This window comes from Emydura macquarii, unplaced genomic scaffold (genome assembly GCF_026122565.2).
Source record: "Emydura macquarii macquarii isolate MOO-44397 ecotype Brisbane River unplaced genomic scaffold, CSIRO-AGI_Emac_v2 contig_1477, whole genome shotgun sequence".
Lineage (NCBI taxonomy): Eukaryota > Metazoa > Chordata > Testudines > Chelidae > Emydura > Emydura macquarii.
In genome coordinates, this window is record NW_027131614.1 from 17798476 (window position 1) to 17825645 (window position 27170).

Genomic DNA, 27170 nt, shown 5'->3' on the forward strand with positions numbered 1-27170 from the left:
AGTGAACCCTGATTTTTTTTAAAAGGATTTTTTTTCTTTGTTAAAGAAAATTTAAAATTGCCTTAAATACAATAACAATTTTGTAAGGGCTATTTACAGTCCCAAAGCCTTCCTGGAATTTGGAGCAAGGAGAAGTGAGGGAGGTTTCTATCAAGCAGATTTTCAGTCTGCTGACTCTGGCATTGTTCTGGAAGTTTTGCCTAATGGCCAAATTCTGCATTCCTTAGAAAAGGAAAACTCATGCTGATTTTACATTTCTGGAGCAAATCTCCTGAGTGTGAAATCTCACATAGAAGTGAATTGCATAACAAGATATTTAGAAAGGAAGAAAAGTCTCCGGGTCTTCAAAATTTCATGTTTCACAAAATTAGATGAATACAAAACCCACAAAATGAATCACTCCAAAAATTCCTGAAGTCCACACTCGTTTTACACAATTCATCAGGTTTGGGTGGAGCGGCGGGATGTTAAAGCTGGGATGCATTTCAGGTGGTACAGGAGTGTTATGAGTGTTTCTGATTCAATTAGGACTGTGTAGAAGGATGTGCAGCTGGTGATCTAGGTCCTCTGCTACATCCAATAATTATACAGTAATCTGTCATCAAGAGCTACCATATCTGTAATACCCTCTAACAAAATGGTAGTAGCCTGTAAATGTGCATACATTTTCATAAATTCACAAAACCATTAGAAGAACATACTTTTGAACTGTATCTTGCAAGTACATATGAGGAATTTCCATTTACATAGTTTAGAAAACAAAAACCAGATAATTCCTATAAAACATTTTAGTGCCAGGGCTATTTCTCATCACATGTTCTAAGTAGAGGGAAATACTGTTGTGTCTCAGACAGTAAAGTTTGAGAACAACTGGAAAATGTTGGCATTTTAATGACAATTACTGTATAGTGAGCTGGGATAAACTGCTCACACGTACTCAGTTGCATGTTCATTCACTGGAAGAGCACAGGCAAAAGTAAGCACACAAGTGTGTCTACAAAATGCATTTTGACCTTCAGCTTTTTTTTCCTTAAAAATAAACCAGGGGCCCAATTGACAGGTGAGACATCACCCGCTATCTGAATTTTCTAAAATTGTCCAAATGCCATTGCTGATATTGGTGGGATGCCAAGATTTGAGCTCCTATTGGCAAGAATCTGAACTACAAGCCAATTTAATTTTTATTGATGTATTGATTTTGTTGTATTATAATAGCAATATTACAGCCACGACTTTTTCCTCACTGGAGCTCCAGTGTCTTTACTGTGATAAACTACTCTACCTTTGGTCGTGTAATTTATTCACTCAGAAATCAGACTATTGACAAGAAAAAGCAGATTTATAATGACATTGTTATATAATCAAGTAGGGCTTTTTCAATGGAATTCCCTTTAAGACTTGATAGAATTTCCATTTCTTGAGAGTAGGTCCCTAAAACCTACCTCTGAGTCACTAAAGAATAAATAAAAGTGACTAGTCTGAATCCTTACCCCTCTCTCTAAGTACAGGAAATATCCTGATATCAGAACACACACACAGTTTGGATTAGTGCTCAAACAGACCCTTCTCCCTGGGTTCTTCTTTTGTTGGGAATCAAAATAATAATAATAATAATGCAACAAGCTAGGCTGCTCTTAGGGATTCCCTCCAGAACCTCTCTGTCCCAGACCCTAGTCACCTCTGCCCAGAAAGCACCTCCCACCTATTTTTATCCAAGATGGCGCTAGTGAGCCAGCATGAATCAGTCAGTCAGCAATCCCAGGCAGGGTTCTAACACTGTGTGTGTGAAGGGGAGAATGGTGGGTGGGGGGGGACACAAGGTGGTAAGTATGAGAGGAGCAGTTTCTGAGTCAGGTAGGATGGAAGGATGTTTCTGAGCTCCAGAAGTTCTGAGCCTATAGTGACTTAGATAGCACAGGAAAAGGTTCTGAGCCTGGGCGTTTAGGTGAGCAGGACCCTGGATTTTGAGCCAGAGAGACGAGTGAGGTGAAAAGGGGAGGGGCTTCGGAGCTATATGTGAAATGAGTAGGAAAGGAAGTGTTTTAGGTTTTGAGCTAAGGGAGGAAGAAGATTTGAATATGGTGGGGTCAGCCTGAAGGAGATCTCCAAGCAGAAATGGCTTGGGTTAGATGAAGAATCTGATGGGGTCATAGTTTCTGAAAGGGGAGGGAAATGGGTTGGCAGAATTGAGTTGGAGAGAATGGATGTATAAGGATGTGAATGAGAAGGCGGTGAATTGACGAATGAGGGTTTCGATCCTGTAAAGTGCTGAAAGTTGTATGTTCTTTGGTGCTTTGCTGGATCAGGGTGCTCAGAATCTTGCAAGATCCCACCAAGAGCTTGGCTAAACTGGTGGTGTGCAGGCTGGGGAAAGATAGATTGGGAGGTAAGAGCTGGACTGGAGGAGAGAGAGGGAGGCTGGGACTAGGAAAAAACAGTAAAATGGTCTAATGCTGTTTTCTCCTACCCATGCCCTCTGCTGTAACTGAGCGCATGCTTTTCATTTTGACAGAGACAGATGGTTGGAGAGGGAGAAGGGTCTTTTTCTTTCCATTTTCCTAATAACCTCTCATTCCCAACCCAAATCTTCCCCTGCCTACCTTTGAAAATTTGTTAGTCTGCAGGGAGGGCATGAGATGTGGTAGGGTGTAGTGGTAGAAGAGTGAGGGAACTATAGTAAGAGCTGGTTACTTGGGGCACCAGCTACCACTGTATGTTGGCTAGTCACCTCATTTGTTGCTAAACCTGAACTATAAACTGTAGTTCAAAACACACTTGAGAGACCTTCAAATTATTAACTATTACAGCTCTTTGATTACTTTGGAACCTCCGCTGATATCAGCTCAAGGCCACCTCTGCAACTGTCTAGATCTCAGGTTATTTTTTACAGAGCTATCGGTGAGAATGAAGACATAATAACTTCTGTCCAGAAATGGTTAATTAATAGCTTGCCTAGGTTATTTAAGTTCAATAGAGTAAATGGGTGCCCCTACTCTATATAAAAAGTGACTGTTTGACTTGTCACTTACATAACTCTCAGTCTTTAAAGTGTACCACACTGGTAGCTACTCTTTTTGACTTGAAATTTCACTGTACGTGCCTGAAAATGTTGGCAGCATCTTTGACCTGGGGAATAGTGGTGATACTATGCTGTTGTTTTTGGTTTATTCTGGGAATGAGAAGGAGGTAAAGTATCTTTTTAAACGTATCGAAACCCTCATTTCTGTAAAAAGACAGTGTATACATAACTGAGACAAAACCAGTCTGAACATTGGCAGATTGATAAGTAAATGATAACAATGTTGATGTTGGTGTTTTGTTATTTGAAATCTTTATCTTATAATGACATTTGTGTACCTAAATTAATAACCAACAAAGAAGCAGGCTATGCGACCCATACTCTTGTTCTTCTGTATACAATGACTAACAGAAGATAGAAATATAAAGAAAGGAGGAATCCAATTGTAAATAACGTTATAAATAATTTGGCATGTTAAGGGACTGATTTTCAGAAGTTCTTAGTATGTGCAGCTTCTATTGAAATCAGTAAGATTTGCAGGTGCTCAGTACTTTTGAGAAATCAGATCCTACATGCTTATGCTTCTGATGTACAGATAACTATTTTATCCCTTACCCTTTTCATTTTCTTTTCAGTATCCATGTAGTTTAATCTTGGCATGTTGCCATTTCAACTTTTAATTCTGGTTACCATTTGGATTGTTTACTGTATTAAGGAAATATTCTCAAGTCTTTAGCTTATTGGCAAGAGCCACATACAGAAACAAACAAATTCATAAATATGTTTACTATAAAAAGTGACGCCTTGACTTGTCTTTTGCATCACTCTCAGTTTTTAAAGTGTACCACACTGTTAGCTATTCCTTTCCACTTGAAACTCTTGAAATTTCACTTTGATTGCTTGAAATGTTAGCATCATTTCTGGTCTGGGGAATAATGGTAACACTGTGCTGTTTTAAGTTTATTCGAGTAAAAAGGTGGAGGTAAAGTATCTTTTTAAATGTATCCTAAACTTCACTTCTGTTAAAATACCTTGTGTACGTGACTAGGACAAAAGTAGTCTGAACATAAGCAGATTGACAAGGGAAGGATAACAATGGTGATGTTGGTTGGTTTTTTTCTGGGGTGGGGGGGAGAGATATTTATAATACAAACATTTTTTTTATGTATGTAAAAAAATAAACCAGACCATATGTACCCATTTTCTTGTTCTTCTGCATATAGTGACTTACAGTAGATAGAGATACAAAGAAAGGAGAAATCCCTCGGTAAATGTGGTCATAAAACTATCATGATTTGGGATGTTAAGGTTCTGATTTTCAAAAGTGTTTAGCATGTGCAGCTTCTATTGAAGTCAATACATTTTGCAGGTGCTCAGTACTTCTCAGAAATGAGGTCATACATGTTTATGCTTCTGATGTACACATAGTTGGCACGTGCCTCTTGAATTTGGGGAGGCTGGCTCCACCCCAAGGCCCTGCTGCCTCCCTGTCTCCTCCCCGAGGGCCCCCGCCCACCGCTTACTCCTGTGAGGTTTGGGGGTGGGGAGGAGTGGGACAGAGTGAGGATGGGAAGAGGCGGAACAAGGGCAGGTCCTTAAGGGCAGAGGCGAAGCAGGAGCTTCCGCCGGCGGCATAAGTCTCCCCAAACCTCTTATATCTGCTGCCCCTGGATGTACAGATGACTGTTTTATCCCTTTTTCATTTTCTTTTATGTATCAGTGTAGTTCAAGGTGGACTGCAGCCATATCAAACACCTAGCCTTAATCTAGGCATCATTTGGATTTCTTTATTGAGTAAACACTCTCAAGTTTTCATCCTATTTGGAATGCCACATGTACAGATACAAACAAATTGATGCAGTTGTTTATTATATTTGTATATTTGTTCTGCATTGTGGCTACCCTGTTTCTTATTCTTGTAAAGTGTTAAATAAAAAGTATAGAAAATGAATAATTCTGTGTATACTATTTTCTATGAACATGTGATAAGTCATACGTTTGGTGGGGAAGGAATTTCCCCCCAGCTCAGATTGGCAGTGACTATAGGGGTTTTTCATCTTCCCCTGCAGCATGTGGGTACTAGTCACTTGCCAGAATTATCTGGATATATCTCATTTAACCATTTCCCTGCCTTCGTGGGGGTCTTGGGCACTGATGCGCCTTGGTCCCTCCTATCGTCTGCCTGTGGCACATAATAGTCTGGTCTCCTGGCGGTCGTAATACTTTGGCTTCACTTTGGTTGTTGGGTTTTAGTGTGCAGGTGTTAGGTGGTGGTTCTGGCCTGCGCTATACAGGCTAGAGTAGATGATTGTAGCAGGGTGGTCTGCTCCTTTAAGGGCCTGCAGAACCAAGGAGCAGCAGGCCCTGGCTTAGGGAGAAGCCCAGCAGGCAGTTTTGGGAACCAGCTGATCCAGGTGGGAATCAGATCCAGTCATTTGCTACTGCTTAGCTGGATCAACAGGTTCCCAACACCTGCCTGCTTGGCATCTCCTTAGGCCCGGGCTTGCTGCTTTCTGGCTCTGCAGGCCGTAAAAGGGGCAGACCGCCCTGCTACAACAATCTTGATTCCTTCTGCCTTTCAAGTCTATGACACATATTATTTAAAAGTTATTTGTGACTTACTGTGGTTGTCCACATGCAGGAATATAGTTATTTGGAGCCCAGTTCAACAAAGCACCTAAACACATGCTTAATTTTAAACAGGTGCTTAATTGCTTTGCTGAAATGGGGCCCGTGAGCAAACCTCCCATTGATTTTAGTGGTGCAGGATCAGCCCCAAATAGGACATGCCAACAATAATCATCTTTCTTTAGTAGGTTCAAAGTGCTCAGCATTCAATGTGCTAGATAACTGTACGAGCCAAAGATCAACCAAATAAATAAAATAATTCCATTTTCGTGTCTCTTGTTCATGTGATGCTTGTCCATCCATCTCCAATTCCTCCTTTCTTTCTGTCCCTTAAAACTGTCAATAATAAGTTTGTTTTTTATACATTCTTAATTGACAGTGTGTACTTGAGATAACGTTATCGGTTTTAAAATATGCATAGCAATTAAGGGCCCAATACTGAGCAACTAAGGGGCTGATTCTTGTGAAGTGCTGTGCATCCTCAACTTCCAAGGGATATTGAGGACACTGAAGCAACTATCAGGTGTTTGGTAATTCCAAGGATTGGGCTCTAGAACTACTGAAGGAGTTTTGCCACTGACTTCAGCTGGAACAGGTCAGTCAGGCTCTAGGTGTTTAGGGCCCTGTCCTGTGCTCGATAAAGTCAATGAGAGTTGGGCCAATGACTTTAATGAAAACAAGTGTGGATTTTTACTTACAGACATTACAAACCAGAAATTCTGGACCTCATTCTGCAAAGCATTACTTATGTGAAGATTGCTTATTTTCCAGAATAATCCCACTGAAGTCATTGTGACTACTTGCATGTTATAAGGAAAGGTTGGTTTAAAAAAAAAAAAAAAAAAAAGGCAATTATTTTTCACAACACATTTTTTAAAAAAATGGTTTTCTTTAAACTTTCCCATGAAAATTTTTGATTGTTTCCACTGAAGGGCTGAAAACCAAACACTTTTCATTTTCAGAACCCAGACACAGCAAGCATTTTTGGTTTTCAGTATAAACTTTTAGTGTTTCACAAAATGAATCTAAATTTATTCGTTTTTTTAACAGACTTTTTTTTTTCCAGTTTTTTTCAGGTTTCAATTTCTTGTTGAAAACTTGGAGAGTTTCTACCAAAAGTGAATCTTTATCTGAATATTTCATGTTGTTCAAAACCCATTTTTTGAGTGTACAGCTCCATATATTGAGCTCAGGAAGGGTTGGTAAGACTGGGCCCTGCATAAGGTTACCCACAAGTCAGAAATATCAGTGGCCAGGTTGTGAGGAAAAAGTAAATAGAGTAACCAAAAAACAAAACAAAAAAAAAAAAAAAAACCAAAAAACCTAATAACCAAAAGATAAATCAAATAAATGTCCCTTTCATCATACCATGAAGGCTGCCAAACTAGGACTCTGGCAGATTGTCCAGTGGAATCAAATCAAGAGGCGGAACACCTGCACTGACAAAGCTCTGCCCCTGGTCCTGAAAAGTGCTGGGAAGGGATCCAACAACAAGAATATCCCAGACAGTATTAACTGTTGGCATGGGGGTATTTATTTAAGGAACAATTACTTAACTGCATGCAATGAATAGAATTTAAATGGTGAAAAATGTAAAAAATAAAAATTACAGTGATATAGCTTAAGTAGAAGGTACATTTTTGGTCATTATTAGCTTCTAATAATTCTAATTCCTCTGCAGGGTGTTAAGGTCATTCTTTCTAAGATACTATAGACCTCATAATGGATTTATTATTCAATGGAGGGCAATTTCCTATCAACAGTTATAGAAACTGTTATAAATGGACTGGTATCACAATCCTGTTTAGCTGGCCAAGCTGAAGGACAGATCTTACTTTATAACCCTAAGTTGTAACATTTGTTTGTGACTTGTAGGCGTCCAGGTGAGCCACCAGTGGAAAATGGACTTCTTCCATATCTGGGCTGTGCTTTGCAGTTCGGTGCCAACCCTCTCGAATTTCTCAGAGCGAGACAAAAGAAATATGGGCATATTTTCACTTGTAAAGTGGCTGGAAAATATGTTCATTTTCTCACTGACCCCTTTTCATACCATTCACTGATGCGCCAAGGAAGGCATTTGGACTGGAAAAAGTTCCACTTTGCTGCTTCTGCAAAGGTACCGCTTTAAAATGACTTTAGTATTTTAACATATTTTAATATGAAAAATATCAAGTCAATATCAAAATATCATGAACAATTCAGACTATACCTAGCTAATCTACATGTGACTTTTCCATATGTCTGCCTATCTGAAAGATAGTTTGTCTCCTGCCTCACATCTACCAATGTGTCAGATATTTTAGTCCTTAATATAAATAACAATGGGTTTTGCAAACAGATTTAGATTATCCAAGAATGACATTGTTTAGTCATGTAACATCACAAAAATGCTAGTGCAGAAGTACAGTGCAAAATGGTTTGCACTGTTGTGAATTTATATTGAACTGACTAATTTAAAAAAGAAATGTACTCCTTGTGAAAGATGCCAGATTAACAGCCCTGGAGATTGAAATCCTCTATATATCCACAGAACATAGACTCCCATCAATACCAGTTTCTGCCCATCAGCCTATCATTGTTCTTCAGCCACTAGTTGGAGGGGTCATCTCTAGAAGACTCATTGTGGCCCCTTCAAACTTCGGCCTGTCTGCCAACAGATTAACAGTTCTGGTGTTGGTTTTGTAATGTGGAAACCCTTGTCCTAGAACCTAAATTCTAGATTAATCCACACTCATTTCACAGAGAACCTCAAACAACACTCAGATGGTAATGACTTCTGATCACAATTGATTGATCCCTTTTATTTGCCCTGTAGTCCGAGGCTGGAGTCCGAGTTATGGGAAACAACACCCCAGCCTCACAAAGCCCTAGAGCCTGGGCTCCAACCCCAAATATCTACACTGCAGTTAAACAGCTCCTTAGCTTGAGCCCCATGAGCCCAAGTCAGCTGGTACGCTGTAATGCTTGTTTTGGGGACAATTACAATAGCCTCTTCATTTTTTTACCTTCAAGTGGCTGAAGTGTACTCAACTTTAACTGCGGCTTACCATCATTTTCTGTCTGTTCTTTCACTCTGTAAGGACCCTATCTTGCAAGCTGCTGAGTGTGTTCACTGAATGAACTCAATGAAAGTTGAGGGTACTCAGCACCTCTCAGGAGATGCTTAGCACTTTGGAGAATTAGGCTTTTTAAAAACTATTTGGTCAACTAACCAATCAAACTCTTACTGAAGTCACTGAAAAAGCTCCCAATCACTTCAATGGGAATTGAATGAAGCCGTAACGGTAAGTCTAAGCTGCAGTAAAACAGCCAGGGTTGGTCTGGTTCAGCTGACATTTTCCACTAGGAGGGTGGTGAAGCACTGGAATGGGTTACCTAGGGAAGTGGGTGGAACCTCCATCCTTAGAGGTTTTGAAGGCGTGGCTTGACAAAGCCCTGGCTGGGATGATTTAGTTGGGGTTGGTCCTGCTTTGAGCAGGGGGTTGGACTAGATGACCTCCTGAGCTCCCTTCCAACCCTAATCTTCTATGATCCTATGACTCAGGCTTGCGAGGGTTGAGCTGTGGGGCTATGAAATTGTATTGTAGATGTTCAGGCTCCGGCTGGAGACCAGGCTCTGGGACCCTGAACATCTACACTGCAATTTTATAGCCCTGCAGCCTGAGCATCATGAGTCTAAGTCAGCTGATCCAGGCCAGCCATGGGCATTTTATTGGACTGCAGACATACCCTAAGTGACCATGCTTACTTGATTTATTTATAAGCATGTATCATAGACTATTTTGTGTGTCCTTGTTTAATACTTGCTAAGGCTTGTGGCCAATTATTAATTACAGTTGACAGATCTTATTCTATGTCCCTGTGTTAAATTATGAAGATAATATCTTGGCTGTGATTTCCCTTGTAAATTATTATTTACCGAGATTGTGATGATTCTTATTTATCTTACATACAATGTATTTGGTTGCAGGCTTTTGGACATGGCAGTATTGACCCACATGATGGAAACACCACTGAAAACATGCATCAGACTTTCATTAGAACCCTGCAAGGCAATGCCCTGAATTGCCTCATTGAAGCTATGATGGAAAACCTACAACGTGTCATGCTGCAATCAACTACGTCTAAACTGCATTCCAACAACTGGGTAACCGATGGGCTTTACGCGTTCTGTTGCCGGGTGATGTTTGAATCGGGCTTTTTAACGCTTTTTGGCACGGAGTTTAATTCAAACCAAGACAAGGATCTATCTAAGCAGGAAACCCAGAAAGCACTTATTCTGAATGCTCTTGAAAACTTCAAGGAATTTGATAAAATCTTTCCAGCCCTTGTGGCAGGCATGCCTATCCATGTGTTCAAGAGCGCCCACAATGCCCGGGAGAAGCTGGCAGCTGCTCTGCTCCATGAAAACCTCAGAAAAAGGGACAACATCTCTGAGCTCGTCACTCTCCGTATGTTCTTGAATGACACTCTGTCTACTTTTGATGATAAGGAAAAAGCTAAAACCCATCTGGCTGTGCTCTGGGCTTCACAAGCTAACACAATACCTGCTACTTTCTGGAGCTTATTCTATCTTATTAGGTGAGTAGCAGTGTCTGCAGTTTCCAAAGGTAAAATAAATAACTTCTTGGCTTTGTTGCCACTCAGAAATAGTCTCAGCATTAAGGACCAAATTCTGCTCTTGGATGAATGTCAAATCCAGGTCCCACTAACATCAATGGCCAAACTCCCATAGATTTCAGCACGACTGGGACTTTGTCTTGCATGAGTAAGATTCCTCAGAAACCCCTCTCATGCCGTCCAGGAAAGGAGAAGATCCCACATAGGGTGTTTCTGCCTTAGGGAAAGTTACTAAAAGTGTCTTACCCAGGCCCACTGACAGCAATTCTGGGCACCAGGGCAGAACAGTCAATGGCTCCCCTAGAACGGGATGGCTGAGGTCCGAGTGGGCTTCTGTCAGAAGTTTTTGCTTATTTATTATGTGCCAGGCAGGTTCCCAGGTGGCTGAGGAGGTGGTATCTGCTACCCAGCTTCCTGGGTCCCTTGGACTCCCCAGGGAGATTACTGATGAACTCAGGAAGCTGAGTAGTGGATACTGCCTCCTCAGCCGCCCAGGAACCTGCATAGTGCATAATAAATAAGTTTGGCTCAGAGGAGGGGCAGAGAGCACAAATGGTGAGGGTCTTGGGCAGAGGCGTAGCCAGAACTGATTTTTTGCAGGGCCTGTGATTGACACGGATGGGCACAAGCCTTGCATCGCAAGCGAAACAGCCGGTTTTACAGAGGCTGATAAAAACATGAGATGAATTGCTTAAAATCTGGTTGGGTGGGCCTGCTTTCAAAGCTATAGCCCGCCCACACCCACCTGTAGATATGCCACCGGCCTTGTGGAAAAAGGGGGTGTGAAGGAGAGGAGGATACATATGTATCCTCCCAACTGCTTGGGCCCTTTTAAATTGCTGGACCCCTGAACAATTGTCTCCCTTGACTCCCTGGTCAGCGGGCCTAGTCTCGCCCAATGGTTTGAGCCCTGGTATAGACAAGAATCCTGCAGCCATAGATGCTTTTAACACCATGTCAATTAAACCTTCAGAGCAAATCTAAACAACATGGTATTAAAAACCAGTGGCTGTGGGAGCTTTGATTGCACTAAGGCTCCCAACATTAGGTAGAGAGGGACATATTTAGATCATTTCCCTAGAGTAGACAAGGTTTTATTGCACATTTTTGTTTATTTGCCCACCTGCTAGATTCACAGATATATATTAGCTGTTTTACAGAGGAAAAAAAGATAGACATCTGCAGAGCCTACATTGGTGTAGCACTGTTGAAGTTAATGGAGCCACACCAATTTGCACCATCTGAGGATCTGATCCATAGGTCCTGATTCTCCTCTCTGCTACACTCTGCATAGCTTGCGTAACTCCCGTCAACTTCATAACTCCCTCTTCTACAGGGCGTCTTCATTTTGCTGTGCTGATAGGAAATGCGTTCCCGTCAACGCAGTGCTATTCCACTTGAGGGGGTGATTTTAATGTGTCGACTTCCAGATCGATTGAGCAGGTCTTCACTGACCGCTCAATCGATCTAGATAGATCAATTTGATGGCGGTGAATTTGCCACCGTCAGTGAAGAAATACCCTTAGAAAATCTCAGTCTACATTTCTAAATCGGTACTTTTCAAGATAAGACTTTACTGTATGCCACCTGCCTATATTTCTCTGATAAATTGACATAACAAAATTAAGAGACACAATACCTACCTGCTAATGATAATGATTGAGATTTAGATAGCACATTTCATTTGACAATCCATAAGGAGTCTATAAACTTCACAAACTTTCTGGCCACTCCTATTGTTTTCCATGGAAGTTCTGTTCCCACAAGGAGTGCAGAATTACAACCTGTATATGTTTAAAATCATCTCATCCATTACTAACATCTGCCATATCTGTATGGAAAACCAGAAAGTGAAGGATACATTATTTAATTTAAACTACAGGGAGATTTTTTTTGGTAGGCAGAATGTAATTATCCAACTGGACATAAACCAGGACAGCTGATGATGTGAATGTGATCTATGATCTCTTTTCTAGAATTTTAGCTGCAATGGGGCTATTTCCTAATCTAGGATTGATGGCTGTATTCCTTATTCTTGGCATTGCTTTACAGAAAAGTCATTATTTAACAGTATTTACACATTAATTTAGTCTTGCTCAGAACTAGATACTGAACCAAGTCTTTGACAATCTTTTCAGTGTTTTGAGCAAACAGGATTTTGCCAATATAAGTATAATTATGTTTTGACTCTAGGTTATGTAGCTTTTCTGTTTTAACAGGTTACATTCATGGATTAACAAACTACACTGTAGATAGGAAAAAAATAATGAACATCATATTTAAGACAGCAAACCTTTTGTACACTACTTACATGTAAGAAATATTTTTGTTTCTGATATATTGATTTTAGGAGCCCAGAAGCAATGAAAGCAGCTACTGAAGAGGTGCAAAAAACACTGGAAGATGCTGGTGAAGAGATCAGCTTAGATGGCAAACATATCTCCTTGAATCGAAAACAACTGGATAATATGCCAGTATTAGGTAGGGTCATCATATGTAACATTAGCAGGAACACCCACTTTCAGACATTGTTTTATCTATGAAACACTTGCTATGAAATGCTAAATTACCATCCAACAGCAAGATAATAAAGCTACACTGTATTCTTAGATAGCAAAGGCCACACTTCTCTGCAGTCCTGATGTCTGTGGTATGGGGATTATCATAATTTTGAAATGAATCCCATTTTTCCCATGTAATTTCATGTATGAGTAATGCTTAAGAATTATATCATGCAGCACCAGTGATATTTAGGTAATTCAAAGTAAGGCTGTATTGTTTTTATATTTTTTAAAGGGGGCTAAGATTAAAAAGAAGAATCTGATCATTTTTGGAGTTACAACTAATGCTTGAGGAATGTCAAACTATTAATTTCTAACAACACAGCTAAAAGCATTATTATGATGTATATTTTTAAAAATATACATAAACATTTTCAAAAGGACCCAAGTGACTGAGGAGCTCGGTTCCTAGTCACTTAGGCCCATGTTAATTTTAATGGAAATTAGGAGCGTAAATACCTGGGAAGATCTGGACCTTAGAGCTTTTGAAAATGTTACCCTATAATTATTGGGGGGGTTTCAATGTATTTTTTTAAAAAACATTGATATTAACAAAAAAATATTCTCCTCCCTTGAGCACTAAGGCTTAGAAGATACTGCCCCACTATTCTGATTTTTTTCTCCACATCTTTTTCCTTCTTCTCTATTCCATTGCACATCTCTGTGCAGGAACTTCCCTAGCCTCAAGTGTTTTGTGCCTCCTGTTTTAAATGTTTCCCGGGAAGGAAAGTGGAATGTCTTCCTAAGACGATGATCTGCATAGAAGGTCACCTCCACACAGATCTCACCACTCCCTAGTAGGGTAAAGAGGTGTCAGGCACAGCATCCTCCCATCCCCACAATCCTCCAGGGACATAGGAGCTGGGTAGGGGAGAGCTGAAGGCAGGGCTAGGGGCTACATATTGAGGGCTCTGCAATTTCAGGTGATGGAACCATTTCCTTTTCCACCATGGTGGGGCAAATCCCTCTGAAAACAATTTTGGGGGAGGCCATAAAGGGATCTTGTCAGTTTTTTCCCCGTACTCAACGCCCCTCCTTGTTTATTTCCCTGGGAGGGGTGATCCAGGACACAGTTTTTATTGTAGAATCAAATTGACTTTTAAACATTTGAAGTTGGAATGATAAACAGAAATAGGTCTGCAACTAGGGAAGACTTTAAAATATTAAGGGAATTAGTTAGGCAAGTTGGTTGGACTGAAGAACTGAAGGATCTGAATGTAGAGGAGGCTTGGAATTACTTTAAGACAAAGATGCAGAAATTATCTGGAGCCTGCATCACAAGCAAGGGGAAAAAACTCATAAGGAACGGTTGCAGCCCAAATTAGATGAACAAGCCTCTGAAACAGATTATTAAGATAAAGCAGAATGCCCACAAGGGATGGAAGAAGGGATGGCTTCTTGAAATTAATAGGCAGCAGGTTTAGAATAAACAAAAGAACTTCTTCACACAACGCTCAGTCAACCTGTGGAACTCATTGCCAGGGGATGTTGTGAAGGCCAAAACTATAAGTGGATTCAAAAAAGAATTAGATAAATTCATGGACGATAAAGATATGAGGACTGAAAGATTGGTAAGGAACTGGTTAAAGGGGAGACAACAACAGATCATATTGAAAGGTGAACTGTCAAGCAGGATGGAGGCTACTGGTAGAGTTCCTCAAGGATCAGTCTTGGGACCAGTCTTATTTATTATTTCATTAATGACCTTGGCACAAAAAGTGGGAGTGTGCTAATAAAATTTGCAAATGACACAAGGTTGGGGGGTACTGCCAAAACAGAGGAGGACCAGAATATCATACAAGAAGAGTTGTACAATCTTGAGAACTGGAGTTATAGAAATGGGATGAAAAGTAATAGTGCAAAGTGCAAGATCATGAATTTAAGGACTAACAACAAGAGTTTTTGCTATAAACTGGGATTTACCAGTTGGAAGTGACAGAGGAGGAGAAAGACCTGGAGGTATTGGTCCATCGTAGGATGACTATAAGCCGCCAGTGTGATGTGGCTGTGAAAAAGGGTAATTCAATCCTAGGATGCATTAGATGAGGTATTTCCAGTAGAGTTAGGGAAATGTTATTACCATTTGTTGTGGCCTGCCTTGGCGCTCCAGGCTAGAAGTACCATCTAGTGGCACGTGTCCATGGCTGGTCTGCCTAGCAGCTATAGTCCACAGAAGCGCTGCCCAATGGCGAAAGCCAAGAGCTACACAGCCTAGCAGCTATAGTCCCAAGGGAGTGGGGCTAGGGAAACCTGGGCCCATCATACTTCACCGGGTCCCAACCCAGGACTCTGCAAAGTAGTAGACCATATATGTGGCCTAGGGTCTGGTACACTTAGTCATGTGCCCCGGATTACTTCCTACCCCTGTTCCCTGTACCTTTGTTGGTGCCTCAGCTCAGTCTTGGGATCCCTCTTAGCTTCCTCCCTGGTTCATTTTTGGAGCTGCTTTGCCTGGTGACAGTGAGCCGTTGCCTTCGGCTCCTGCAGTTGATGGGCTTCCAGCAGCTTAGTTAGGAGGCTCGGTCCTAGCAGCTTGGAGTCCTGGCAGCTTTTCAGCAGGAGGCTGCTGCACCCAACTGCTCTCCTCCTCAGTCAGCCCAGACTGAGCTGAACTGCTCCCTTTTGAATGCTGGGAGCAAGCCCAGCAAAGCCCAGAGGGCGTGGCTTCCTGAAGCCAGAGCAGCTCCTTAACCCTCACCTCCCCCAGTGTGGGGTTGATATACCCTCTCACACCGCTGTGCCTTGTCAGACCTCATCTGGAATACTGTGTGCAGTTCTGGTCTCCCATGTATAAGAAAGATTAATTCAAACTGGAACAGGTGCAGAGAAGGGCAACTGGGATGATCAGAGGAATATAGAAACTGCCTTACCAGATGAAACGTAAGGAGCTGGGCTTGTTTAGCCTAATGAAATGAAGGCTAAGGGGAGATATGAGTGTTCTCTTTTAAGAAGATCAGAGGGATAAGCACCAGGGAGGGAAAGGAGTCATTTAAGCTCAGGGTCAGTGCTGGCACAGGGGCAAATGGATACAAACTGGCCATCAACAAGTTTAGGCTTGAATTTAGATGAAGGTTTCTAACCATCAAGAAGTGAAGTTCTGGGAAAGTCTTTAAAGGGGAGTAATGGAGGCAAAAATCCTAACTTGTTTCAAGACTGAGCTTGATAAATTTATGGAGGGGATGGAATGGTGAGATTGCCTACAATGGTATATGGCCCATCCGCATCTGCAACTAGCAAATATCTCCAATGGACAGAGATGGGGAGGGCTCTGAGTTACTACAGAGAATTCTTTCCTGGGTTTCTGGTTGGTGGGTCTCGTCCACATGCTCAGATTCTAACTGATTGACATATTTGGGGTCGGGATGGAATTTTCCCTTAGGTCAGACTGTCAGAGACCCTGGGGTTTTTCTCCTTTCTCTGGGGCACGGATCACTTGCTAGTTTGAACAAGAGTAAACGGTGGATTATCTGTAACTTGAAGTCTTTAAATCAAGATTTGAGGACTTCAGTAACTCAGCCAGAGGTTATGGGCCTATTGCAGAAGTGCTGGATGAAGTTTTGTGGCCCATCATGTGAGGAGGTCAGACTAGATGACCATGATGGTCCCTTTTGGTTTTAAAGTCTATGAGTAATGCTTCTCTATATCAGAAGTTTAGACATTAGAGATGGAAAAGACCTTTTCAGAGACCTTTATCATCCCTTCTGCCACTGGAGCAGTGTTCCATACTTTATATTCTCTAGTGTTTAGTCTAACAATGGTACATCAATTAGGCCTGGTCTACACTGCCAGTATTATCGACGGGAGATACACAAACTACGTACTAAAGCTTGTGTATCTCCTGTTGACTTACCAACTTTCACTTACCGCAGTGTCTTCACTGCACGGTGTTGACAGAAAATGCCCTCCAGCTGATGCAGCACTACTCTTTTTTTGGGGGGGGTGAATTTACTACATCAGTGGGACAGCCTTTCTGGGATCGATTTTGTGGGTCTCCACTGATTGTGCAATTCATCCTGCTGTATCAATCTGTGGAGCCCGATGCAGTGGAATCAGTGTAGATATACCCTTTGTGGTCTGTTATATAGTGCAGGCACTGGTGATACTTAACCTATATATTTTGTGCTCCAAAACAACATGAACGGCTAGAACTGATTATATGTGTTGTGTGTGTGTGTGTGTATATGTGCAAATGTGATAGTTATATATATCGATGCATAATTTCCATCTAGATAATAAAATAATTTCCACATCAAAGGAAATTTGATGGTAGAAAACAAAACTTAGGGAAATTCTTTTTATCAACCTCTTATGCTGTTTTCTTAGCTCTATTCATTTCAGCATTTTCCTTCTCTTCATAATATCATATATCAGGGGTCCCCAAACTTTCAGCTGCCCGGGCCACATCACTCAGTCTTGCTCTTATGGTGGGCCAGAGTGCCTCCTCCTGGCCAGGGCGCTGGGCACGCGTCACATGGGAGAGAAGCGGGAGGAAGTGGCGGGGTCAGGAGTAGGGAGCAGCCACCACACAGCACTGCTTGGGACTGGGAACGGTTCCTAGCCAGGGTGCTGGGCCCACATCACATGGGAGAGGGGTGGGGCTGGGGGGAATGGGTGGCACCAGGGGGTGGGAATGAAGACTTGGTGAGCCACTTGTGAAAGGTTGCCGACCTCTGCTTTATATTATGAAGGGCTGCATGTAATTGTAATGCCACTGGACTCAGTGGGCCGGTCAAAATGTGTTGGCAGGCCGGATGCGGCCCGCAGGTCGTAGTCTGGGGACTCCTGTCATATATTATAGAAGATTAAAAGCAATTCAGACTACACAACCTCCTCAAGGGGATACATGGATTCTTTTCATGGTAATCATTTTCTTTTTCTCTCTCTCCAGATAGTATTATCAAGGAAGCAATGAGATTATCCAGTGCGTCCATGACAGTCAGAGTTGCTAAGGAGGATTTCACTTTGCACTTGGATAACAACTCCTACAACATCCGCAAAGATGACATTGTAGCTCTTTATCCTCAGCTGCTGCACTTTGATCCAGACATCTATGCTGATCCCTTGGTGAGTAATTACAGTGACATACCAAACTCCCTGTTCCAGGAGATGTTAACTGCCTATTAATAAAGCATTTGGCATCAGTGCTTCACTGTACCACACACATCCTGGATTTATGTCTAGGAACTCCCTGAACAGGCGAGGGTTGTGAGTGCAGCGGAGCAGCAAAATCAGCACTGGCCTTACATCACTCTGCAGAAAACTCTTTGGCTGAGCAAAAAAGTAGGGGTGATAGGTTTAAAGGAAGTTCCTTTCTCAGTCAGAGAAAGCCACCATGCTGTGGTGTTTCAAGTGAAGACAAGAGAAAGGGGAGTCCTTCAGGACAGAGAGTGGTGGTGAGGGAGGTGGGAAAGTCTTCCAATTTGGACACATGTTCAAAAAAGATAGACTGTAGCTGTCCTCTGTGCAGGTCAATAAAAGGCAAGTAGAGATGCAACAAGCTTTCCCACACCAGTGCCCCTGCACAGGGGTTGCTAGTCTGTTGCCCTAAGTGCAAGAGCTGCGCTGGGTTAGGGCCTTGCAGAGGCTAAGCTCTCCTAAAAGGGTTTGGAGAACTGGGGGCATGGCCAGCCACAGAGGTGGAGCATACTGTGCATTGGCTGCTCTTCCCAGGAGGCGTTGTGTCAGTATGGTTGCACATCCTCCCCTCCCTGCCTGTGGTGGTGCCCTACTGGCATATTCTGGCTCTAAAAGACATTGAACTGTCAACGTTCCTTACAGACTTTCAAGTACAATCGCTATCTCGATGAGAATGGAGAAGAAAAGACTATCTTCTATCGCAACGGTCACAAGTTAAGATATTATTACATGCCATTTGGAACAGGAATAGCAAAATGTCCTGGAAGATTATTTGCTGTCCACGAAATCAAAGAGTTTTTGACTTTGGTACTTTCATATTTTGAAATGGAGCTTCTTGACAGAAATGTGCCGTGTCCTTCTTTAGACCAATCCCGAGCAGGGTTGGGTATTTTACAACCCACTAATGACATTGATTTCAAGTATAGATTAAAATGTCTGTGAACATATAAAACATTTTATCTACAAGGGAAAAAATCAGTATCAAGATTATCATTGATCTAAAAAAACCCAAGCAGATTATACCATAATGTTAATGCAGTGCAATGTGAATACCACACAGTGCTGGTAGGGATTAGAGAAATGTTTGTTTTTTCTTTCACCGGGATTTTTATATGCAAACTGAGATTTTTGTATTGGGGAAACTGGCATTCATTTTCTTTTCTGCCAGAAAACACAACTTCTCCCTGAGAATGGAGTAAGAATTTTGCCTTCAGAGTTAAATAATTTTCCCATATTTTTTGTGGACAAATTTTTGCCATTTTCACAGATGAAATGTCTTATTTTTTTTATTATTGTAACATTTTTATTGTATAATGACAGGGTTTTTTGTTTTGTGCCTGTGGAAAATGCTTTATGTTTTCATGAAAAACTAGCAAAATGTTTGAGGAAAACCTACAAAGTGCTTGAGGAAAACCTACAAAATGCTTCACGTTTTAGTGAAACTGCACCAATTTGTACTATATTCCTGGTGTGAAAAACTTTTCACAAAACTCTAACCACATAGGCATAAATCATATTGACTGATGGAGATGCTTCTCTCAATTGTCTGCTGTTACATCATTTTTCAAAAAGCCAGTGTCGTAAAAGCACTGGGCTCAACCATGATTTGATTTGCTTTTCCAATTCTGTTCCTTTCAGTGTTCCAAACCCTGGGTATCTAACATCATACAAGACCAATTAAATTTGGATCGATTTTTTTAGGAAAATTTCTTCAGGGTACAAGAAGTGGTTTTGCTGTCATCTGTCAATGAAAAGAACAAATGAGAATCTAATTTACAGTTGTTATTTTCCCATTCCTTGATGTTTTCAGGGATTGAAGGCCTGATCTTGCAACCCTTACTCATGAGAGTAAACCCTGTCCAGGAAGAGGTCAAATAAAGAGCTCTCAGCCCTTTCCAAACTCTATATTCAGGCAAAAATTCTACTGCAATTAGTAAAAGTTATTCCTAAATAAGAAATTTAGGATTAAGCCCTAAATCTGTTTTAAATTTTCCATCTGCTTCTCTTCTCACTAGCCTTTAAGTATTCCTGGACAAAGAAAAAGAGAAGATTCTGCTATTTGTAATAATTTATTACCTAGATCTTGTTTTTTAATTTTATTTACTCACTTTTCATTTTCAAAAGAGAGCTGGTAAAAGCAGAAAATGACATTTGATCACTTAGTGTTTTAACTGTATGTACAATGTAAATATTTTAATTTCTTATTGTAGTTGACATGGTTGTAACCTTAAAATATGGATTATTCTCATATTTTTGTCATTCGTATTTACATACAATTTAGAATACATTTACTATACATTGCTGCGCTCACCTAGACATTAGAAGTACAATGCTAGGCTACTCATCCACATCCTGGCAGGCCTTGCTGCTTTTACAGTATGGCTCCTTTCATCTTTAAAAAAGTTATTTTTAAAAACCAATTTTCTGAAGTTGGTGGAGGCAGTGGGATATGGTATGCAGCATATTCATTCAGCCTCCTTCTTTTCTCTACTATCCCTTTAACTTAGCTGCCTTTTCAGCAGCACTTTGTGGCCTAACATGCTACTTTTAGTTCATTTTGCACTGGGAAAACAAACTTGGAAGTGTTAAACAGTTGCTAATGTTGGCCAGCATCACCACCTCCCACAAAAATACCTATGGGAAGGAGAACATAAGGATTCTCTCCCAGAATTCCACGGGGGACAGATGCAGAGTTTGCACCTTGTGGAATGTTATTGATTTTAGCCCCAAACTGCTGATTGCAGGAAATCCACAAGAGGCACAAAGGTCTGTGTTAGCTCTGAGCTAACTTTTCCCCTCCCACTGCTGCCTGACAATGCAGCTCCACTGAAGACAGCTATCATATTTTCCCCTAACCATGCCTGTCCCTCTTACAGGAGTTTCACACTGTGTGTGCATTAAAGTAGTATAACCCCAGGGTCTATTATCTTTTCTGGATAATGTCCATGATTAACGTCCATGGGAGGGTGATGCACCCTTCACTCAGCCTTTTACTCTGCCTCCAGCTTGCCAGTTCCTAACCCCTTTCTCCTCCTTCTAGATTCCTGCCCCAATAGACAGTCCTGCATTGGGTGGGAGGAAGGGGATGGAGCATGGTGCCACAGAGGCAGACAACCTCCCAATGCATACTAGAGTTTAGCACTGTACATAACAGTCCAGTTATAAGCAACCTAGCCATCACACACCTCAGGGCTGCAGAGAGAAGCTTCAGATTCCCTCTTAAATCCACCTGCTAGTGCTTCTCTAGCACTTAAGAGAGCTCATGCTCCTCCATTTAGGAACTCACTGAAGCCAATGGAAAGCTGCCCATTGCTTTCAGTGAGCTTTGGCTAGGTCCTTAGCAGAATACACCCATATGTGCAGATTGGCACTCTAGTATCAGCACCTTGAACACCTAGGAAAATGGACAGCTGCTGAGTAAAGCATTGTAAAGAACACTTTCAATGTAATATAGATCAACTAAAATATTTTGATGCTGAATCAAATGCTGAAATTGCTGTTGCTACCTATTATTACAAATCTAGGTGAAAAGGTGCTTCCTTGAAACTTTCATATGCCCTGCAAAATTGGTGATGGAAATAATCTGAAGTGTACTTTTAAAATTTGCATTTCCAATTAAAATAGTTGTTAATATGTGATTTGTGTGTGTGTGGTATTTATTTGCACAGTTGAGGGTTGGATTAAACCTTGTTGTCATGGGGTCACACATAACCACTGCCATTGAAGATAGCTGTGAGGGATAGTTAAACAGCCCCCCCCCCTCACCTAATACAAAAATATATGCGAGTTCTCTCAGGAATTTGAATTATGCTGGTAGAGGGCGTTTGCTGGCCATTACATTTTTTTGGTAATTTTGTGTGTGGATAAGGGTGTGTGTGGTGGGTTTGTTTGGGTAAAAGTGTGTGTGAGAAAGGTGGGTGTGGCAGGCATGTGTGGGTAAGGCTGGTGTGTGTGTAAAAAGCAGGACAGAGTAAGAAAAGCAGAAAGAAAGCCAAGCAGGCCCAGCCTGGAAGCAACAGTGTGTGGCCCTGGGAGACGCCTAGAAACAGGCTTTGGGATGGGATTCTGGCTGAAAGAGGCTTGGACCTATGAGCAAGGACACTGTCTCCCGTTGTTCAATTCCTCCTGTATTCAGGAAAGCAGGACTTGGTACATTTTTTGCAAATAAACGAAATGGCATCAAAGAAATACTTGACTCTCACCAGTTTCTCCTCCTACCTGGAGTAACTCACAGTATCACAGATTAGACTACCCACTCTGGTCCAAAGGAGTAACAATACTGTATTTTCTATAATAATTTTGCTCTAAAAATGAGTCTATACAAAGCACTGAAGGAAGAGAAGGCCTTAACTGTAGAAGGAATTATGTTAAATCCAGATCCAATGCAGAATGAATCTATGCTGGCATTGGTGCTGAAATGGTTGAGGGGGCATAGCTGCAGCTAGCACTCCCAAGACATTTAGAAGCTGTGGCTTTACAGTCTTCTTTCTAGCCACAGTATCCATGAACTTTGTTTTAAAAATTGAATTTTTAAATAAAATTCTAGCCTGAGACTAGATCTTTCAAGCTCTCAAAAGGACTTAGCTGTTCTAGGCCAGCGCTATTTTAAAATGATCTGTTTTGTTGAATGATATTGTTATTCATGGCACAAGGGGGGCCGGGGACCCAGTCCCCTCCTCTTGGCCCTGGACTGGAGCTGCAAATTTGGCCAGGCTGCACCCCTGTCAGGATGGATGATGGTCAGGACACATTTGAGTGGCTCTGTGCACCAAGTTGCAATGCCTTTCACTCAAATTTGGCCCAGCCACTACCCACCTCTTATGATGGAGAGGTGGCTGGGCCAAATATGGAGTTGCGCTGCTCCCCCCACCCATGTGCCTGCTTTGCCCCTTTGCAACATTTCTGGTGCCCATGAGCACCAGGCACCCCCAGAGCCCGGGGAGAAGTGGGGCAGGGGGAACTGGGAACTTCCAGTCCCCGGGAAGGTGGGAGGATTGGATACAGGCTTTTGCTACTCCTTGGGGAAGCAGAAATGAAGCAGGAGGATGGGCTCTGGGACTCTCAGAACTGCCTGGCCCCTGGTGTGGGGATGGTGCTCTTCACCCTGAATGCCTCTTTGGGTAAGATCTCAAGATTGGGTGGAGCCGGGAGAACTTAGAGCTGGGTGCAGGGTGATGTGGGGGGTACAGTGTGGGCTGGGTATGGGGCAGCAGGAGAGGAATGTGTGTAGAGTTGGGTGCAGGGGAACAAGTATGGGTCTGGGTGCAGAAGCTGGGGGGAGCAGGGCATTTGTAAGGGAGTGTGCAGTGGGAAAGTATGGAGGAGAGAGCTTGGGGCTAGGTGCAAGGCAGAGGAATGGAACTCAGGGCAAATGCTGGTTGCATAGTGTGACTTGTATTTCCATGGCACTCACCTCTTCAAAGTGCTGTTTAAATGTTCACTCACTCTACTAAAAGCCTGGCTGCTCCTCTCAATCACAGCAGGCCAGATATCCCTCACAAGCCTCCTCTGCACAAACAGGGCATCTCCCCAGCACATCCCAACTTTCCTTACTTCTTGAAAGAAGAAGAAAAAGAGAATGATAACTTTAAGCATGACTGTGACAATCTGTACTCCTATGGTCATCCTTTTTACAAGTCCATGATAAATTTTGTACAATGTATGCCTTGTGAGGTGTCATTTGAAAACTCATAATCTGCTGAACAGTATTGTCTTGGTAAAATATGTGTGGCAACATTGTATGTGAAGTTATAAGATTCTACAGTATGACTTTACTGAGACATGCTCCAAGGTTAGACAAGCAGCACAAACCAGTTACTCAGAGACAAAAGGCATACTGACACCTCAGCCAGGTGTCAACAAAATTAAATGGACCATCATCTGGTTAAGCAGCCATTCTTTGGTAGGAAGAAGGATGTGAGCAAGAAATGTACATGTTGGCAATGGAATCACTGGAGGTTCCCAAATAAACAAACTGGCTTTCGTCTTAACCCCAGCTGGAGCTGACTCTCAAAGAGGAGAGAATGACATACAAATGAGGAACAGAGGCCCCAAATCACCTCTCTCCCTTCATCTCTACTCATGGCATCCACAACATTTTAAAGACAAAGGAAGCATCATTAAACTGGGCAAGGGGTCCTGGCTGAAGCAATACAGGTGAAAAAAACATTTTTGCTTTAAGCTCACTTAGCTTGTTAAATTAGGTATTAGTTTGCCTTTTGTCTTTTATTTTTTTGTAACCCATTCTGACTTTTACAAGATGCGCATTTCTGGGGCCAAGTCTGGGACTGAACAGTTGCTGGTGTCACTCTGCACTGTAATTCAGGAGTGACTGGCTAGAGCGCTCATATAATTCAGCTAGGTGTGATTTTGCATGCTAGAGGCTGTGTGTGAACAGGCCACAAGTGGTTGTTTTCACAGTGAAGCAGTGTAAAAGACACTCCAGGTTGGAGAGCTGAGGGGACACAGCTGTTCAGCCATCCAGCTTGTACCCTGGGTAATGTCACAATGTCTCAATACACATCTATAATCAATATCCACATATATATCCTGAGATTTAGTTCATAATTATACCTTCCTTCTTCCACACACAGTTTTACTCTGAGTTCTGAAGCAACAATATTATCCAAATGCTATTTTATAAGGACTGCATAGGACTGCCTTAGAACTTAATCACCATTTGAATGTCTTTGTATTTTCTCTGTTTTGTTCACAAATGGTTTTACAGATGCAAAGCAAAAGTAGAAATTTCAATTTGTATTAATAAAAAATACTAATCCCTAGAATAGTCTCAGAATATAAATAGCTCATTCAGGAGCAGATGAAGGATACATGCATTTAATTTAGAAAAAAGCCCATAACTCACTTATGTTACATGCTTGACTGAAACCTGTAAAAGCAAGGACTTCACAGATATTGCTGCATCTCCAGGCTGACAATCTATCCTGAACTGAGTCCTTGCTACCATGGGATTATAGTGAATATGATTTATAATATCAAACACTACTCTGACGCCATTGAAATATTTGCAAGTTCCACTTCATCAGGTATGCCTGCAGACCATTTCTGAAAGGCAAACTCTGTTCTCAATTCATAAAATGTGGCTGTCCCATAATATGAGGATGGATTTACATATTTTAAAATTCTGTTGAAAAGATATTGAGCATGCACAGCCAGTAGCTTTTACATAGTAGTAACTCAAAAGTTTTATAATTAAAAGACTTCACAAAAAGGACCAAACATGGAAGAGTCCAAAAGGGTCAAGCACAAAGTTAAAAAAACTCTCTTTTAAAAGATGATGCAGTTTTTGAGCATTAAGGCCACAGCAGAAAAGCATCAGCCAGAAACAGAAGACCAATCGTGCACAAGGATCCACATAACCAGACAATTACCTCTGCAGGAATCCCTTTGCATATATTCCACACCATATAGATTATGAACATACAATGCTCTTATACTCTTTCAGACATAATAATAACACTTAGCTGCAAAATGCTTTTCTGACATTAAATTATTGTTATTCATGTTTATTATTTTTTTATAGGACAGTACCACTCAAAATGTGCTCTGTGGTCATAGTAAGACACAAGAGTGATTCTTCAGAAGCACCTAATAGAGTTAGGCCTAGATCCTCCAAGGGAATTAGGCACCTAACTTCCAGTGACTTCAAGAACAGCTTCAATCGCCAAATAAAAAACACCTGTAAAGTGTATTTTATATTTGATACATATAAAAACTTGGCCTATTGGTACTTCATATTTACCAACCCTCAATCTTCCTTGGGACTACTCCTGGGATAAAAATGATACGTGTGTGCGTGTGTTTAAAGGACTAGGGCCTCAGGTAAAAAAAACCTGTATTAACAACAGATTGATGTAAATAGATTAGCTGTGATGTATACTTTAAAGTAATCATTTTATATGTAGATTGTGAAATGGTGCAGTAGTTTAAATATGCAGATAATGCTAGTAGAATGGAGACTGCTTAGCAGCAGACTGTAAATAGCGAGAACCACGTTTTCAAAAAATATACTTTAATTTTCGGTGCCTCACTTTCTGGGTACCCAACCTTGGACATCTGTGGCTTAATTTTCATATTTCTCAGCAGTCACAACTCCAGTTGGAAGTTGCAGGTGCTTAGCATCTCTGTACATCAGCCTCCTATATGGTGCAGAAGGCACTCAAAATTAAAGGCTGATTTTGAAAATTTGTTCTAAGTGTATGCCTACACTGCAATGTAAGCCCAGAGTTTGAACTCACACTCAAGCCTAACCCCCCAAATCCTATTTCAAAGCGCATTAACTTAGGGCTCAGATCCAGAATCCCAGGACCCCATTGGGGTGCTTGACTCTGAGCCTGAGTCAACCTCTATTCCTTTGCAATGTAGACTCAGCCCCATTGGAACTCATGCTCTGGAAATCCACCACAAGTATCCCACAATCCCATGGGACAACATTTTTTGTCCTTCGACAGTCAAGTTTGATGGACAGTCAAGTTTTCTCACACTGCACCATGAATAAAGGGCTAGAGTGGCCATGTTTTGGGAGGGCATTAGGAAGTCTGTGGTTGATATGGGTGGCTGAACTCGGGCCCACATAATACAGTGTAGATACTGGAGTCCCAGGTTGGGACCCAGGATTCAACAATTTCTACACTACAAATCAGTGTAGATGCTCAAGCCTAAAGTCTGCTAACGTGTGTTCTACTAATTCTGGCTTTACATTGCAGTGTAGACATACCCTGAGGGTAGGTTTGAAGCTTGAAACCATAGTTATTAGTTCTGCTCCATTCTCAGCCAGGAAATATAGATTTTCCTTGATGAGGAAAATATATTTTGCCACAGCCTTCTCTATAAATATCCCTGAAAAGAAGGTTGAAGACACAGCTAAAACTGGCAAGATTAAATAGACTTGAGACATGATTTTTTTTTAACCAAGGGCCTAACAATAACTTGTCTGAGATAGGGTGGCATGTTGTCTTCCTTCATTAAAGTGTCAACTATTTCTGCCAACAAAGGACAAAATGCCGTGAAGGACATGTCATCATATTACAATTTGTAACTTCAAGCTGGCCAAGTGAAATTGGCCAAAACTCAGTGAGAAAAGCACCATATTAGCCTCTGCTCTGAAATGTTACTGACATCACAGAACCAGCCAATCTGTTCCAAATCTGATGACTCATATCTATGAAGTGGATAGAAGCTTTTCA

At 41.5% G+C, this 27170-nt stretch overlaps 1 protein-coding gene across 1 annotated transcript; it reads left to right on the forward strand.

Annotated features, from left to right (window-relative positions):
- The first annotated feature begins 3052 nt into the window (after positions 1-3052).
- On the forward strand, positions 3053-21550 carry CYP7A1 (cytochrome P450 family 7 subfamily A member 1). The gene is made up of 6 exons (XM_067553735.1): positions 3053-3186; positions 7523-7763; positions 9618-10228; positions 12618-12748; positions 17717-17892; positions 18607-21550. Exons 1-6 carry the CDS (start codon positions 3107-3109, stop codon positions 18904-18906), a joined length of 1539 nt encoding a protein of 512 aa, XP_067409836.1. The 5' UTR covers positions 3053-3106; the 3' UTR covers positions 18907-21550.
- The last annotated feature ends 5620 nt before the right edge of the window (positions 21551-27170 follow it).

Excerpts from the sequence above, each read along its gene's own strand:
- CYP7A1 (XM_067553735.1), top strand. The coding sequence starts at position 3,107 with ATGTTGGCAGCATCTTTGACCTGGGGAATAGTGGTGATACTATGCTGT. Across the intron at positions 10,229-12,617 it reads AGCTTATTCTATCTTATTAG|GAGCCCAGAAGCAATGAAAG; the intron begins GTGAGTAGCAGT and ends TATTGATTTTAG. Across the intron at positions 12,749-17,716 it reads GGATAATATGCCAGTATTAG|ATAGTATTATCAAGGAAGCA; the intron begins GTAGGGTCATCA and ends CTCTCTCTCCAG.